Raw genomic sequence first — 18,293 nt, 5'->3', positions numbered from 1 at the left:
TGCTGTCCTTACCACCCTCGCTTTTGTTTGTGCTTCACCCATTGTAAATAAAACCCTCACTCGCATCAAGCCAGTACCTGCATTTTGGGTCCTTTTCTCCCACATACCACACGACCTCTACCGCAGCCGTGACATATTTATTTTTGTTTAATATGTGTTTTTAAAGTGCTTTAAGAATAGTTGAACTGGATTGGAATGAATTAGGTTTGGGCAATCTGTTGTTGCAGCACAGAAAAAACACAGAAAACTAAATTATTAGAATTATTTGTCAACTTATTTCAATAAAAGTGACCAACACCACAGAATGAGGGTCCAATTCAGTGACTTGAAATATCTATTTAAAGTGGCCATGACCAGTTACCAGTTAACAGCTGGTTAAAGGTTTCAAGACTTTCATGTAATGTCGTGTAATATAAAAATTTACAGTAGTCAAGAAACCAAATGCAAAACAGTTTTTGTACAATCTTGTAAAAGTATTCATTTTTGCTTCTTGAGAATTTGAACGTAAGACTTTGACACCTTTGGGTTATGAACTGGTGGTTGTTTTTTGGTTTTATCTTGTGGAAATCACTACAAATTTAGAAAAGACACCCTGCCGCACTAGCACACAGGCACTCAATTATTGCTGCTGACCTTTAAAGCTGATACTGGCAATCATGCTTCCTGGAGGGTTAATGTGCTGATCCAGTCGGATAACCAGCTGCTATGAACATCCTCTGCTGGCCAACAGGATTCCAGTTCCCCAGTCTGCCTCCTGACCCTGCAGCCCCTGACCTGTGATCACCTGCCAGGACTGTTTCCAGTAAGGCAGAGAGACCGGCCAGACTGGTGTGACTTCTCCCCCACAGTGTCTCGTCTAATGACACAGATAAGATGGCACACACACATAAACACACAAGCAAATACATATGTTTAAGTCTATCCCATCAAAAATCTGCAAAGGAAAAGACATGCAGAGAATTAGCCAATAGCAAACGTGGGTGTACCTCTGTACAAGGAGCTGCATGAGGAAAAGTTTCTGTTTGTCAATGATAAACTTACAAGCTCAGTGTGTGTGTGTGTGTGTGTGTGTGTGTGTGTGTGTGTGTGTGTGTGTGTGTGTGTGTCTCACATGCGTGAGGCTTTTTCTTCCCAGTTTTCCGGAAGTCTCCTGGAGCCTCCCACTGCTGTGGGCCCCAGCGGATGACTTCTTATTGTGGGTTTGGAGCCTCAGAGCAATTAGATGAGTTTATGGTAAGCGCTAAGAAGCGGAGAACCTTGTCATTCTGTCAGAGCCGATTTCCCCTTCGCGCTAAACACCGACCTCTCTGGGCTGCCAAGGGTGGACGCGGGCCACAGCAGAGGTTTAAAAACAACAAAAAAAGGATGTTTTTGAAACCCTGGAGTCAATCAACTTTTACTTCCTGTAGCTGCATTTTGTTGCTAGGTGACTTCAAAGGCAAAACATGCCTGCTGCTTGCTGAGGGCAGCTGTATTTAATACTTGGTAACAACATTAAGATACAAATTATATGCGCACCAAAACGCACGCATGAATTAAGGAGCATCAGCTGCGGTGAACCACAGCCTTCTGTCATTTTTACTGTGTCTATCATCATATAATTCAAGTATTGTGCAAGGGTGTAAGTATTCACAGGCTGCACAGGGAGTCTGTATAAACATACAGCAGCTTCAAAAGAACCCAACAGAGGCAATATAGGATCAGATAAAGGTGAGGTATTTGGCCACAGATTGACACAGGAGTGAAATTCGAAAATTCTTTCCACAGGGAAAGCGAAAACATTATACACAATAGGAGCACTAGCATAGCATTCTCTACATGAATGTAAAAAAAAAAAATGCAGCACCTCCCCATGCAGTCCCCAGAGCATTTCCCAACACTGTTGATGTCTTTTTTCCAAGTGCAGTGCCAGCAAAATACTTCATCTGCTCCACCTCTGAGGCCTGTGTATCCTCCTGAGCCTCTCTACGAGATTCACCTCTTTACCAAAGCATTTGCTGGAAAACCAAATAAACACAGTTACACAATGGAAAGGGGGGTCTTATGTAACTAACACTGGCCATGCCGTGGCCCAAATGTAACAATTTTCACGGCTCTGAACTTGAACACCTCTTGAACACACAAGCATGCGTACACACACACAAACTGCCCCATAGGAAGCTAACCAGCTATGTAGCGTGTAGTGCTTTTTTTTTCTATCTGCAGGGATTATTGAGAAATAACAGTAGGTGGGCAGACCTACGTGAACAGAGAGACAGCTAATGCGGATTTTACGTAAAGAACAATGAGGTGCAGACCCATTCACAACAAGCTAATTATTCAATATACCAGGGGGTTACTGCTAAACTTTACTGTGCACATAAAATCTCCTTCCAGTCACGTTTATCTTTTCAGCATCTAATAATATGTTTTCTCTTTGGCGGAGCCCAGCAATAAAGTTATGAGATGAAGTGGTCATGGCAACATTTGTTGTTTACTGACTGCTTTTAAACATTTTTACATGTTTACATGTTGCCTAAGGACCCGTGTGAAATATATTGATGCTGGCTCCAACTTAAATCATTCTTAACGTTAATTGGGTGTTTTATGCAGTGACACAATACCTCACATGCTTCAGTGCTTGAGACCAGACTGATAAGAGTTTACTTTCTAGAATTAACATAAGAGACTTTAGGAGGAACACCAGTTAAACTCACAACATACAATACTTCATGTTGTATTGTCTTGCACATAACTGTGGCTGTTGTAGTAGAAGATACAATCAGCGTGGCTGCGCAATCAAGGCTGTGTCATTAACATCCGCCCAGCCTGACAACAGAAAGGGGTCTAAATGTAAAGAGCACTTTATCTGACAGTGTAAGGTTTAATAATAGTAGCAAGAAATAAAATGTCCTTCAGTTTTTGAAATATGAAATAAAAAATAAAAAAGAATCCATCGTATTCAAAGATTTTCACTTCTACAAGAAAGATTCCCCCGATTTGAGAAGCCGAAAATTAGAAAATGTTTGGCCGAAAAATAATTTAATGAGTCAATTATTTGCTAACTGTCTGGATTATTCGACAAATCATTTCAGCAGTGACACAGTTTGGCTACTGCTGCGAGTGCTGTGTGTGTGAAGGGTAACATAGAAGAAGAGTGTGTTTTCAGTATGATCCTTGGCGTGAGAACTGACTGAAAGCGGACATCACACCACACTGTGACAGCTGAGGGCAGACAGAAGAGGCAACACACATCTCGTCACTCTGCCCCTCCACACCAATCATGCACGCACACACAAATTCTCACCATCATACACATGTGAATACACGCATATACAGTCAGGTCCATAATTGTTTGGAAAAAGACGCAATTGAAGTATTTCTGTCTTTCTACACTATCAGGGTGGATTTTAAACATTCATTAAGTGATTAAAGTGCAGGATTTCAGCTTTAATTCAAAGCCTTTACCAAAAGTTTGCACTAACTTTTATACGTGCTCTCCGATCGTCAGAGGCTGAAAACTAAATGGACAATTGTTCCCTTGTGACAAATGAAGCAGATATGATATCTGAAGGTGTTTGTATTTTATAGCTTTTCACTGTAACTGACAATATAAGGCCCAAAGAGATGTTAGCGCAAGAGACAAACAAAGTAAACATAGCAAAAACTTTAGGAGTGGCCAAATTAACAATCTGGAACGCACCGGCCAGCTCAGCAACACCAAAAGGTCAGATAGATCACAGTAGACAGCTGAAGTGAATGAATTATTTCCATGGTTAAAAAACAGAACAACTCCTAAACCATTTAGCCAAGTCAAGAACACTTTTAGAGGAGGTAGGCGCAGTATCTTTGTCAAGGTCAAGAGGCACCCTCATGAATCGAAATACAGACAGTTTACAACTGGGTGTAAACTCTAGGCTAACTAAACTGAGACAGATTTGCTACTAGTATTTATTCATTTATTTTTAGACTGGGAGGGGGTGTTCACATGTAGGCCTCTGCGTAGCCTTGTGGTATATGGGTCACCTACTCAACTCATAGCTGCGCTATAGGAGCACTCTTGCTACTACTTGTTTAACCTAATTTGCACAGATTACACAGATTTCTCACACACAAAGGTGCAGTATGTGAACATGTCCAAAAAAAAGAGAAAGAAACTGCAGCCAGACATTACCACACATTACCAGACGTTAAATCAAGCATCTATGAAAATACATAGTTAAGAACTGTTAATGATTATTTTGGCTGAGAAATCTTCTTCAAGTCTGTGCACTCCTCTTTTCAATTAGATAAATGCAATATGACATCAGAGGTGTTGGCAGAAACAGTGACTGCGACTGTTTAGTAAACCAATGAACATGAAGGTGAGTACAGACATGCATTTAGCCCCGAGCCACAGGACTACGATCAAACTTGTGCTCCAGAAATTGAGCTTTACAGAGTACCTCTTTCAAATCTAGGGATGAATTGCATTTTCTAAAGTGGGAAATTTCTATTCCTTAAGACATTTTTTTCTGTAGAAAAGTTTGTTAATGAAAACTACATGGTTTGAAAAGGAACTTTGCATCCTTGTTTACCTTACACTGGGACCTGATATGACCCTTCAGTTTATCCATTATCAGAAAAAAGCCCTTTTTTCTACTTTTAATTCATCACTTTTCTGACTGGATGCCCCTTGCAAACAAAAGGTTTGAATAAGAATTGGATGGCACTTCAGTGCCCACATCCACAGACGTGAGCTATGTGTGTATGACCGTTCTCAATTACATGCAAGAGTAAAAATAAACTCTTAAGCGTTTGAAACAGCGCACATGGATGACTTACACATTTGAGGACTTTATTAGAATTTTTGACAATTTAATGTAATGTGATATAAACATCCACTAATGTATCAGTATCTATAGGATAAAAAAACAGATAAATACTGTATAATAGCAGCACAAAGAATAGATAAAACTCAAACACGCAGTGTGAGAGTCAACAGCCGATCTCACCCATCATGTCCTCTACCCTCCTACCCTCTCCTGACTCACCCGTGTTTGGCAGACACCAGCGTATCACCTCCTCTGTCTGAGAATAAATGCACACGGTGTAATCATGTTTACTTGAATAAAGACAAATAATTGCAAAACACGCATTCCTATAAGCATTCATGCAGACCACGAAGCAGGAAACAGCATTTACTGTCAAAATATCTGCTTCAGTCACTCTAGCCTTTATACAGCTAGTACATGTCCTGGAATGCACTGTGCATATGATTAACTAAAGAAAGAAGCTGAAATTTGAGGTGAACCTATACTCTAATTATCAGATGAGGCCTTTCCTTTAAGAAACATTTCTGTAATTTAGATTCTTTGCTGTGCTAGCTTTCTGGCCTGAGTATGTAAGAAACGGGACTAGCAGCACCTAGCCACAGTTATTGTGAAGAGCTCAATTCAAAAAGAAAAAGATGCGTGCTACCAGTCTTATTTTTCCAGCATATCTATGTGACGTCCTGTTATTATGCAGTACTGTGCAGAATTCTTGAACCACACTTCATTTCTATATATTTTGCTAGAGAAACGGGAAAGGTGTATAATGTTGCAGCATTGGCAGTGAGCTTGAGATCATTTTCATGTTGAAAAAAATTAAGCTGTTGTTAATCAGATGGCTAAAGACCCTTGCTGATGTATTTCTCTCCTGACCTCCTCCGCACATATTGGTGATGATTTGAACCAAAATTTCCCAAATTGGATTCAATACTCCACAAGACCTGTTGATTTTCAGTTACGTTCTTGTGTAATTTGGCATTCCTCTGGCTTTACCCTGTTTCTTTTCATTAAAAATGTCTTTCTTGAATAATAGATTTACTGAATGAAGGGCCAGATGCATCTCTTTGCTGGATTTTTATCCATTTCTTAAGAACATGACTTTCAGATGCTGTTCATCTGCTGAAGATGCACAAGGTTTATTCTTTATGCCTGCCACTTCTTCTTTTGTTCTCCACTTGTCCAGATTCCTCAGATTTTTTAAGGACAAACTGCACACCATGCCTACTTTACTTTACCTTACAGCTAATAGCTCTTTGGGAATCACAATGCTGGTGCTATAATGTTATTTTATGACTGTAATACTGTCTTACCTTTGACATGATCCCATGAAATTGGTGTTTATGTTTAAATGATTCATAGGTCAGTGTTAAGTGACTTAACAATTTAAAAGGATCCCTTGAAACTGTTCAGATACAAGACTGGACTGAAAATAAGGGAAAAAACAGCCAAAGTCCAAAGAAAAAAAAGCCCATATTTTTAAGACTTCAAAAATTACACCGATATAGCAGCTTGGAAGCAAAATACAAAGAAATAAGGGGTAAGGCAAGACTTTTTGGACGATACAGTAATGTCAACCAAAAAAGGATCAAACACTCATAGTGAAAGGCCAAAGCAGATTCAGCTAACTGAAGTCCAATGGTAATGCAGATCTACATTAAGCAAATAGGGAAAGTTGCCAAAAAAGTTTGTGAAATACATAAATTATTACCAATTAATTCTGACACCCTAAACCTCCGTGGCTCTAAGCAGAATTTTGATATTGTCTCATGGTTGGAATGGAATCACGTGAACTCACTAGCTGACAACATTTCTGCTCAGAAAGCATCCAGTGCATAATGAATGTCATCTTCTTGAATCCTCTAATTAACTGCATCATTAGCTTGGCATCCACTTACTTTAAATTGCTCACACAATTGAGGAGTGTCATGCAATTCCTCCTTTGGGAATAGGAGTGGTGATGGTATCATTCTACTCAGAAACATGACAATAAAGCACAGCAACAGGGCCACATATTGTTCAAATGCTGAGATTATCTCATTACATCGGCCAAGATTCACTCGCTGTTAAATTCAATTTCTAGTGTGCCTTGTACGGCGGCACAATTAAAAAGTACTCTGCAAACCGCATTAGTCAGACTAAATAATGGAGACCAAAAAAGTGCTAACTCAGAGAGGGCGGCTCTGGAGGAAAAAGGGCGCCTGAGATATATCACTTTCATCAAAGACCAATGGGTGGGCCTTTCCAAAGAGGCAGAGAGCAGGAGAAGTTCATACAGAGACAGAAGTATTTGTTCCAGGCTGTGATGGATGAACCAAAAATTAAGCGAAGACACGTGAAGCATTCATCATTGACAGAGTGATGATTATCATCAGTTTATGATTAGCGAACATTTCAACAAGTGCAAAGATGCATTCCTGTTCAGTCGTGGATCTTCCATACAAATCTCCAGCACTAATACATGTTTGTTGTGGAAAAAAGAAAAAAAGAAGAAAAAGGACATTTTGCAGACAAGAGACAACAGGAGAGATATGATGACAGGAATGAAGGGGAAACTGGAACGTGCTGCAGAAACAAATGGCTTCATGTTCCCGTCAGAAAGATAATTTTGAAACAATATTGGCTCTGTGATCTGAGAGCTGAGCAGATGTAAAAACATTGTTTTTTTGCTTGGGCAGTGCTCTGGAGGCTTTGCATATTCAACTAAAATGAAGTAGAAAACAGAACTAAGCTTTGATAACTAAACCCAGGACTCAATCCAGCAATGAAGCACAAAATCTACACGACTGCCGTTCACATGAGAGAAAAAAGATAAGATGGGGTATAAGGCCTTAAATACACGTGTCTGCAGGTGGAGGTCCTTTTCTATGGGTGGAATTAAACACACACATTCATAAGCAGCATATGCAGCTCTGTGTGAGCGCCACCTTTTTGTTTTTGGTCCGCACAAAGAGTAGTTATATTGTTAATTGCTAACAACGGTGTGAAAGGCTTACCTAGTTTAAGCTGCCATCAAGGGCTTGGTTACGCTTAATCTTCTGATGTGACCACAAGCACGTGAAACAAAAGGGTTAATAATTTGTGCCGTGTGTACTTCCAGTGGAATTGACACAGAAGGCCTAAGGTTACAGTAGCACTTGGAAAAATTAAACTAGTTACAAAATCCTTGAAGTTAAGCTTCAACTTGCACCTCATTTACTTTTGTTTTTACCATTATGAAATAATTGGTTGTGTTCAATATTTCATCACTTACTTCACTACTGATGTGGCTCCAGGTTGCCAGGAGCGAGGCACTGTTTCACACAGAAACCAAGCGCCAAAACCAAAACAGTTTCAACCATGTTCTATCAACACTATAATGAACCTTGCTTTTACAACACTTACCGATTGTGTGCAGAATTACATTATTTCAGCTCGTATGAGCTCATTGGAAAAAAAAAGTCTATTTAAGTTAGTAGTCTGATGCAGACTTCCTTTAATGTTCTGTCGGTTTAAACTGCCAACTGAGGAAAAAACAGCATCACGTCAGCGCCTGGTGATAATTACATGCAGGATATGAGCAGTATTTTGACAGAGTCACACCTGTAAACACACTGTGGAGACACATTTTTTAGCTTTTTGGGGTGCTTTGAACGCGCTTTTCATCAACACAGATAGTCATCTGTCTGAATGTTAAAATCCAGAAAAAATAAAAGCAGTTAAAGCTTCAGCAAATGATCAATTATTATAAAGAGACAACAGCAGAAAGCTCTTTAGCCGAGAAGCTATAAGCCATACGTTCTAAGCATGCTAGCTGCTTAGCCTTGTGGACAATTTTATTTCGTCGCTCTGTTGACTTATCCACCACTTTGGGTTGGATTGCCTCGAAACTGCAAACTTTCATGGACCTGAAGGAGTAAATCTTTATAGCAGTGAATATCCACCAATTTTTCTTCAAACACATGGAACAGATTTGTCTGAACACTTGTGGTGGTGACAAAATTCAGTATAGAAACACAATCCTCATATTGACCCTCATTTATTAATGTGTGTTAAAAATGCCCCAAAAGTCTGTTTGCATGCCATATTATTCTATATATATAGACTATAACTAGCATCTCATCATCACCAAGCAAAAGACTTTGAAGGATTTTAATAGCAGAACAACAAAGTTTAGCATCATATGCTTTTTTTTAGTTTTACAGGTTAATGACCAGAAAAATGTTCATGCAGAATATCGTGGTGTTTCAGTGAAGATGACCTTTAACCTTTTGCATTTTAAATGTCAGCTCCAGTGCATGAAGTTGTTGTTTAGTGAGAGCGGAGGAAACTGAGCATTTAAACACAACTGTCAAATAGCCTGACAGACAAGAGCGATGGCTGTAGCCTGGAAGGCTTGAGATATTCCCTTTGTGTTTCTCAGAGTATGTTGTTTTTAAGATTGAGAATAAAAGATACGTGTGAGAGTGAAAAGTCAAAAATTGAGAGAGAAAGCAGAGAGAAAGATAATAAAATGAGCATTAATATATTTCAGTTAGCCTCCTGACTTCAGCTTGATTTACTAACTGTAGCAAAATGTGGCAGAGGCAAACATTTTGTCATCAGCAGCTTTTAGTTTATTACGGGATACCAAGATAAATGCTTACTGGAGTTTTTAGTATTAGAGATGCTTGTTGTGTTTCAAAAAATTAGACATGGTCAAGACGACCCGCTGAAGTTCAAACTAAGTGTCAGAATGGGGAAGAAGGGGGATTTACGTAACTTTGAATGTGGAATGGTTGTTGTGTCAGACAGGCTCATCTAAGTATTTCAAAAAACTGTTGACCTGCTGGGATTTTCCTACACAACCATCTCAAAGAAAGGTCCAAAAAAAGGACAAAATATCCGGCGAACAGCAGATCTCAGGTTAAAAATGTCTCATTGATGCCAGAGATCAGAGGAAAATAGCCAGACGGCTTCAAGCTGATAAGAAGACAAGAGAACCTCAAATAACCACCCACTACAACCAAAGTACACAGAGCATCTCTGAATGGACAGCATGTCAAACCTTAAAGGAGGTGTGCTGCAGCAGCAGAACATCACACTGGGTGTCACCCCTATCAGCTGAGAACACAGAACTTGCACAGGCTCACTAAAATGAGACAATAGATGACTGGAAAAACATAGCCTGGTCTCATGAGTCTCGATTTCGGTGACATTCAGACAGCAGGGTCAGAATTCGGCATGACATTTCTTGAACATTCCAAATTGTTCTGTGTACCTAAATGGCCTCCACAGTCTCCATATTTCACTTCGACAGAACACCTTTGGGATGTGGTAGAACAGGAGAGTCACATCATCTCTCAATGTTTCCAGCACCTTTGTAATCGATGCACTGATGAATTAAGACAGTTCAGAAAGCAAAAATGGCATCTAACCCAATATTAGTAATGTGTAACTAATACATGGCCAGTGAATTCACATCACTTTAACACTTTTTCAATATTAATACATGCCTCAGAGTACAAATCCCCAAAAGCCAACATTGCTCCATTTATAAATGGTAAAGTCTTGAAGTACAGGTGCTAAGAGGGATTGTGGGCTTACATATTTACTTTCATTGCCACTCCTGGAATCAAAGGTCAGTGAAACTTCCCTTTAGATGTGGTAAAAATGGCAATGCTTCAGCTCAAAGCTTAAAGCAAATATTTCAAGTCACAAGAGAAACATTGCTAAGACTACAAGGGCAAGGACATTTTTAAAGGAAATTTAAATTATTAAATTAGAATGAAAAATTCTTTGCCCACTGAAAAGTGAAAATATGTATCAATCTCCACTTAGTATTACTTTACTCTGAATTTGTAGTCTGATGGATCCGAGATCAGAAAGTAGACAAAAGTAGAAAAATGTTAAAAAGTAAGGAAAAAACTACACAGCACATAATTTTTCTAAACTAAATGGGCCTTTCTCACATTACCAAAACTTCAAGTGAAAAAAAGGACAACTTTTTCTTTACTTATTCTGCACCCTTTCTGACCTCAGCAAGGCCCGTCTATGCCTGGCCTACTTCCTATGTCTTCCACTGCTTGGTCTCACATACCAAACCAGACATTCGCACACCCACGGTGACGGCTGAGTGTGACCGGGTCATCCTGCGAGGCTGAGAGGAGTTCCTGTTCACGAGTCTCCCACATCTGTCTCCCAGGCTGCCGCGCTGATGCTGAGTTGGAGGGGTTGCGGTGGGTTAACCTGGGGCCAAAAGTGGGCGTGGTCCAAGATTATTGGGGAGGGTTGTCTAGGCTGTTCACCCACTTCCGTCTTTGCACAACCCACATGAGAGGCAAAGCCCCGGCACGTGCTGGCTGACCCATGCAGAAAACTAAAGAGGTGGATCACTTAACATTCAGTGTGGTTTGATTTGATTTACTACACCTTTACAAATTAACTTATTTTATCTAGTAAAATGTGTGTATTTTCATTTCAAGTCAGCAAGAGAAACATTTATAGCACTTTCCACACATCCTATACAAGTCAGTCAAAAGGAGAGTTATAGTTTTTCAGTGGCGAACAAGCTACATTGCTAAGTGGGTGATTTAACACAACAGTTAGTCCATTAATATAAATGTAGGCAATTATGTGAGCGACACTGTACAGCTAATGCTTTGACGGTCTCAAAAATGAATGAGGATGGGCGAAAGCAGCGGCACCAAGATGTTACGAATGAAAGATCCAGACGAGGAAATCAGACAGGCAAACAGCGAGAGGAAGGGCAAGTTAAATGCGGTAGGAATGTTACAGACAGTTGGGGAATGCACGTAGACCCCGTCCCACACGCTGCTGGCGGGTTTCAGATGTCTCGCCCTTCTCCACCGTTCGCACTCGGATGTTAAGTCTCCGCAAAGGAAGCCAGTTCGGTTCTGTTAGGGAAGTCGTATAAGAGCAGGGGAGGGCAGCGAGGAATCGGCATCTGCAAAAGGCCGTCTAGTCAAAACAAGGCTCATGTGCTGTCTGGTGTTGGGTTGGGGGGGTAGCTACACGAAGCATGACCGGAAAAGGGGGCCCACGCGGAAGCATAAACTACGTGGACTGAACCTAAATATTACGTCTATAAAAACATGACCTAAATATTGTGTCTGTGGAGCAGGATTTTCCATCCTGTCTCCACACCCGGAGACATCCAAGTCTTTTACACTCAGTTATGACAGATTTTTAGCACTTGTTAAATGATTGCTATTTTCCAGGCAACTTGCAGTCGCCCTTTAAGCCGTGTGCTATTACAAGATACAGTAGGTCTCAAGTAGCACACTCTAAATATTTAGGGGCTACACTTTACAACATCAGTGTCAGAGGAGGAGTTCAGTAATCACCTCACTGAAGATTTAAATTCTACTTGATAAAACGAAATCCCGCCTGTCTGCTTAGCTACTGCGAGTTAAGGTCTTTTTTTTTGCCTGAGCAAAAACATAAAAAGTGAGGGTCGAGGATCAGAGAGGGGATTTTCTTTCTAGGCAATTAAACTCGATTTTGCTGTCAGACTTTGCTGTCAGACTCAGAGGCTGCCAGCACAACCTGATGTTCCAGGTAAGAATACGGAAAAAAAAAAAAAGTCAGCCGTCTGTAGTTACTGGGGGGAAAATTATACGGCGCAGTTTAAGAGTTCAGCAGAAATCGCTACTGTGAAAACACCTTCTATCCACCAAGGCGTCACTCCCAAGGATTGAAGAGCATCTCCATCCACCCTACGAGAGGAAGCAATCCCAGAGTGAGACGCTTGAAAACCACGAGTCTGCTGAAGCAACACTGTTACGGCTGGCTAATTCTCGAGCAAAAGTTACAACCCAAATTTTATCTACCTTTGGGTTCTCACAGGCAGAAATGCCACATTTCTGTGCTTGTGCCGTAATTATGAAAGTCTGAACAACCTGCTCGCTCGGCAGCAGGCGAAGTGATGAAACGGAGGTTATGGTTCGAGCAGATTAGAGGTTACAGTGTAATTTTAGAACTGTTCTGCCGTGAAATTGCACTTTCATCTCCAGCTTGAAAACAGACAAAAAGCAATATTTAAATCTAAAAAAAAAGGGAAAAAACATATCTTGACTCGAAACAACATTTTTACACACAATCCATGTCGCATGTTCAACTTTGGCATCTTTGTGGCCAGACAGCAGATCACCAAGGGCAAAGGAACCATTTTTTCTGATGTGCACTAACGGGCTACTTAAGTGCCTGGGCTGAATGTGAAGAGCAGCAGGTTGACTGTGATTACTCTGCTCTGCACTCTGTCACAGAGAATGAACCCAGTTATTCTCTGGAGGAAAACTAATTTTGTTCTGCCATGTCCAACACCTGCCTGTTTCAGTGGCCAATGCGAGGCTGTGGCCACAGTGAGAGTGGAGACTAAATGATAAGATTCTGTTTGGTAGTGTGGTTTTCTTACAGCAAGGGTCGAATGAAGACATGTATTCTTCTTTTTTATACCCTGACCAACATGTTTGGGATAAATATAAAAGAAAAAACTGGCAACTATGAGAACGAGCATTAAAATCATATAAACATTTTTATATTATATTATATTGATCTGGGTAGCCTTTTTTTCTCTTTTTTTTAGCCACAGGTCTCATTTTTAATGTTTGTACTTTTGTGTCCGTGATGCGTCCTGGATCTCCCCCAGAGAGTTAAAAGAGCAGTCCACTGTGTGCTACTCAATTCCAGTGGGAACGTCTCACTTGGACAACTCAGGATGTTACAGCAGAACTCCTCATCGACAGTTTGCCCCCTGGGGGCACGTCTGTAACATGAATGGGAAGTTTAAGAGAAAAACAAAGGCCCTCATGTCCCTCACCTTCCAGCTTCTAGCTACTGACTCTTCAGCTGCTGTTCGGTCTGGGTCACAGCACAAAAGTTGGCACACATATATGCTTTCTTTGGTATCCTCGGTGAAATCACATACGTGCATACACAAGACAAACCCCCAAAGAGGAACATTTTGCATCAGGTATTTTTTTTATTGAACTGTTAAGGAACTTTTCTTATTTCCACATCGACCTGATTTTATTGCACTTTTGACTTCTCTTTGACCTAATTTTTTTATCACCGTTACTTATCTCTAAGAAACACAAACTCACTCTATCACACTGAGTGGCTGGCTGGTTTGACTCACACCCTTTACGCAGTCAGTTTCTGCTTTCTGGATGCCGGCCTTTAGTCCCAAAATGCAGAAAAAGCCACGCTTTGCTCCAGCAGCCATCAATCAACCGCATAAAAATCACAATTTTTTAAACCCACATATTATTTACACTTTGTTATGCTGTAAATGAGTTATCTGTTGTTTGTTGTCTGTGTTTCTTTTAAAAAAGGGGAATGTGAGCCAGCCCAAATCTACCTACAAGAACAAAATAAATAACTTGAGCCTGAGTGGGTGGAAAATATGGAACTGATCACACCTTGTACTTGGGGGACAAACTAGACATATTTCTAACTTGTGACCTTTTTATCCAAAAGTTAACTTCAGTTCAGTTGAATAAGCTTGTACTTTAAAATCCCTTTAAAAATCCTTTGCAAAACTGTCCTCCATGTAAAGATTAACCTGAGCTGCTGCTGAAAGCAGGATCAATAAAGTATTTACGCAAGCAAAAACATGCGAGTTTTGATTGGCACGAGGACGCCAGCAGTTCAAAACCTGCGTCAGAGCTTCTGAAGAGAGGAGCAACAACACAATCATGCAGGCTCATCCACAGCACATCTGCAGTACGCTCATTTCTGCTGGATTCACTTGTCATTAAATTATAGGCTGAAATGTGGTCAGCGGGTCACGGGGGTATTTTCCTTTTCCTTACTTATTGTTATTCATTCTTTGCATGCAGAGCACAGCTCAGTGAGATTTCCTGTTGTTGCTGTGCTGTCAGTACTTTGTGTGAGTCTTCAGCTTGCAAGCGGTCAACACCAGTCATGAGCCAAGTGGGCCGTGGTGGCACGGGACTTTACAGGCAACAGCTCTGGTGAAGCAACAAGAATGATGGTTAAAAAAAGACTCAATGAATAGCAGAAATAGACAAAAAATTACCAAAAAAATAACTGATAAAAACATCTGTCACAAAGAGAAAATCATCTTTAATACAAAGCTCTGCTCATATTTGTCACTGGCCTCAAAAGGCTAACCCATTTGCCTCGTAATAACACAGCACAAGGTGGCTGTTTGCAATCTGAAAAGGGAAGCTCGCAAGCTGTCAAAGCAAAATCTTATAATTACTACTTTTCTGGGAACAAAATGCATTCAAAGCTGAAAACTGTATTTCAGACGTGTGTTCTTGGGGACCTTGAGTAAATATTTTCCATCTCTGTTTTTCGAAAATGTTCGACATTATACGCAAACTGTTTGGCATCCCAGCTCCTCACGGAGTAACTAAAGGCAAAAAAACAGAGCCATTTTCATTATGACGCATAAATGGGTTCATAATAAGCAAGAAATTAAAGGTCATATGACAATCCACAGCTCCTCTTTCAGTGAATTCTGTCAGTTAAGCATTCATACTAATGCTCGGCATTCAGGGGAAAAATAGCTTCGGCTCTTTGTTGGAGTGGTTTATACAGAGCTCCAGGCTGCAGTACCCAATAATGCAATCAATTTAGACAAACATTTCTCCTCATAGCAAAGCTTTTAAGCAAAAGCCTAATGGAAAAGATTCTAGCAATCTTTGAGAAATTACAGAGCTGAACAATTTTAAAATCTACAATGCATATGATCAATTGCAGAAAAAAAGTATCCTCTTTTAAAAACAGAGAGGAAAAAAAGTCAGATAGCACAAACCAACTTGTTAATCTGCCATGTAGTGACAAGAGGACTGCAATAACATGAGCAAATGAAACTTGATGCAGATCTAATGGACCAGAAACCAATAACCAAGACTAAAATAATAACAACACAGCAAGTGACACCTTTGAATTCCCACATTAATTTCCTCGTTGCATTTCACACGAGCTCGCTAAAGCGCTTGATCAACACACTTTACATTCGGAACAAAGTTTTGCTTTCCCTCGACAATCCAAAGGACGCGGACAAAGTCCAAGTTTTCTCTGGCAGCACACGCGGCTATCCTGGTTAATGATAAAAAAATCCATGTTTGTTTGATTTATTTAAAAAGAATCAATGATAGAGGCTCGCTTACTTTCTTAATCGCGAGCGGCGACGAGGCTTTTCCTGAAACCTGCACTGAGCCTTCCTTCATACATCTTCAATAAGTAAAAATCAATAAACCCTTGTCTCATCTAAGCAAATTATCAGCAATAATTGGAAAGGAGAGACCTGAATATGTTGCAGTCGAGCTCTGTAAGCATTGACTTTGATAAGAGCGTGAAGAAAACCAGACTGTGTTTGAATGAAAGGCAGGAAAAAAAGCTGATGACACACATGTTTTGGTGATACGTGTGTAGGAGATACAAGGAGCAGAGCATTTTGTCCATTTTTTAAAACCCTATAGCTGTGTTAAAAACAGGGCATTACACTGGGAACGGTTGTTCAGCTCCATGTATATATAAAGTCCCAAAATGACATTACATAGAAAAGCCTCTCATCTCTGCACGCACACATAAACAAGCAGAAACATTCCCTTATCACTCACTGCCAAGCTGCCACATAACATTAACTGTGGAACAAAAGGTTTTCTGCTCCCTTTAGTGTGGAAAGCCATTTGTTGATTTTTCACAGCGTATCCTACGGCCCACGGGGCTTTAACTCGCACAGTCATAATGATGTGTCATTTGCGCTGAAAATTATATCTCATTACGAATATAAGTATCCAGTTCAGCCAAGTCATTTATAATTCCACCCAAGACAGGAGTCATTTACTCATTAGAATCCATCTGTGGCTGTTTTGCAAACATTTATGTTCTTATATCTCAGAAGTTTCCAAATTCTTTCGCTTTATTTTAATTAATGAAACTTTCCCATGAGCTGAACACAGGCTGGACACCAAACCGCTGCAATTTTGTGTATGAAATCTAGAAAAAAATCACATTTAAAGGTTATAAAGGATCACAGTGGAAGAGCGCTGATGGCTTTGGAACATGTTCACGCAAATATAATGGGCAGTGCGCTAAACATAAATGAAATGTGGTGGTTGAAGGTAGCAGCGCCGAGCTTTTCAATCAATATCCCCGCCGCCAGTGAGGCCGGGGACCATTAGCACCAGTGAGCCAAGCAAAGTAACTCTGATGTGAAATGACAGGGGCTTTCACAGAAACCATCCTACCATTTCCCTCATTGTCATTCACACACACACACACAAACACACACACCCTACATTTCAGTCAGCCTCACTAGGCAACCAAGTGCACTCATACTTTTGTCTTGTTTCAGAAAAAATGAATTGATTGATTCATTTCTGTGGAGTCCTAAACTTCACCTCCCCCTTGCTCTTCCTCTTGACGTCTCATCAGACTCCTAATCAGCCAGAATCTGAGCTACTTGGCTTCTAGGATGCTCTGACATTAATGCTCTCCATACCACAGAAACAATGTGATATTAAAGTTGGCAATACATACTAAAAGTGCATGAACATTCAGCATCTCAGTTCTTTTTAAACTGTCACTTTTTTATAGTTTTTGTAGTGTGCTATGTTAAAAACAAAAACAGCATTCTCTTTAATATGGGCGTTGCCTCATATAAGTAATGAGCATAATTTCTGTTTAAAGGCTGGTGCACAGTGCACTGGGTTAATATGTGTTGCCTAGTATACATACAGCTGGTTTTACGTATAGCTTTGAATAGTGCAGCTCTTTTCCAGGCTGTAAAATTCAAAATCTGAATCCAAGCTTGTTTAAGGATGAATTAAATACTACACATCCGATTTTATTTAAGTTCATTAGAAACTGACTCATGCTTACGTTTTCGTTGATGTTATTAACTGGTAAAAATATATGTTTATAACCCACCTACGTGCTGTGACCCTCATCACCCACTTGTATATCCTGATGCCAGGGCATCCAGCTGCTTATTCCTGCAGCTTAATTGCATGCCAAGTGAGCACAGCGGACAAAGGAGGCGGGAGGACGCCTTCCTTTCCACTTTCACATCAAACTTTATTTTCGTCGTACTGAATCATGCTGACACTGCCCTACCTCTCCTCTCCTGCTCTCAGCCCCGGGTCTGGTGATGAGCGCCGTGTCACCGCACACCACGGCCGCGTCCTCCACGAACACGCAGTCCGGGAGTGACTCGTCCGCGGGGAGCTCGACCACCTCCAGCCCGAGCCTCGTCCTCAGGACCTCGACGTATGCCTCGTGCTCCTTCACCGCCTTGGCCAGGTCCACCTCCGTCTGGCTGCTCCGGAGCGCTTCTTTGGCCAGGGACGCAGGGATTCCCCGGACGACGGCGTGGGTGTAATGACCGAAACCTGCCATCAAACCAGCCATGTTTTGCGTTCCCTTTACTTGGCACGTTCAAATCTGGAGGAAAAAAACACCCTGAGAGACAACTCGGCGAATGAATGAGAGAGAAAAAAACTAGAGTCAGCTGACTCGATAATTCCTAGCTTGCTTATTTGTTCCCTG

The 18,293-nt window shown here is 40.7% G+C and overlaps 1 protein-coding gene across 5 annotated transcripts in view; it reads right to left on the bottom strand.

Annotated features, from left to right (window-relative positions):
* ddah1 (dimethylarginine dimethylaminohydrolase 1) overlaps nt 1-18,293 on the bottom strand; it is an 80,494-nt gene that overhangs the window by 55,365 nt on the left and 6,836 nt on the right. For 3 of the 5 annotated variants that reach the window (XM_063501279.1, XM_063501280.1, XM_063501278.1), the window contains one exon: nt 17,862-18,188. The exons of 1 other annotated variant lie outside the window; for it this stretch is intronic. In XM_063501279.1, the coding sequence (XP_063357349.1) occupies nt 17,862-18,155 (294 nt within the window). In that variant the 5' untranslated portion in view covers nt 18,156-18,188. Of the gene's footprint in view, nt 1-633; nt 652-17,861; nt 18,189-18,293 lie in introns of those variants that run through there. One more of the 5 variants, XM_063501282.1, reaches the window with a different exon arrangement.

This window comes from Pelmatolapia mariae, linkage group LG17 (assembly GCF_036321145.2).
Source record: "Pelmatolapia mariae isolate MD_Pm_ZW linkage group LG17, Pm_UMD_F_2, whole genome shotgun sequence".
NCBI lineage: Eukaryota > Metazoa > Chordata > Actinopteri > Cichliformes > Cichlidae > Pelmatolapia > Pelmatolapia mariae.
The sequence above is the reverse complement of the archived record's forward strand: the minus strand, read 5'-3'. Positions and strand labels throughout refer to the sequence as shown.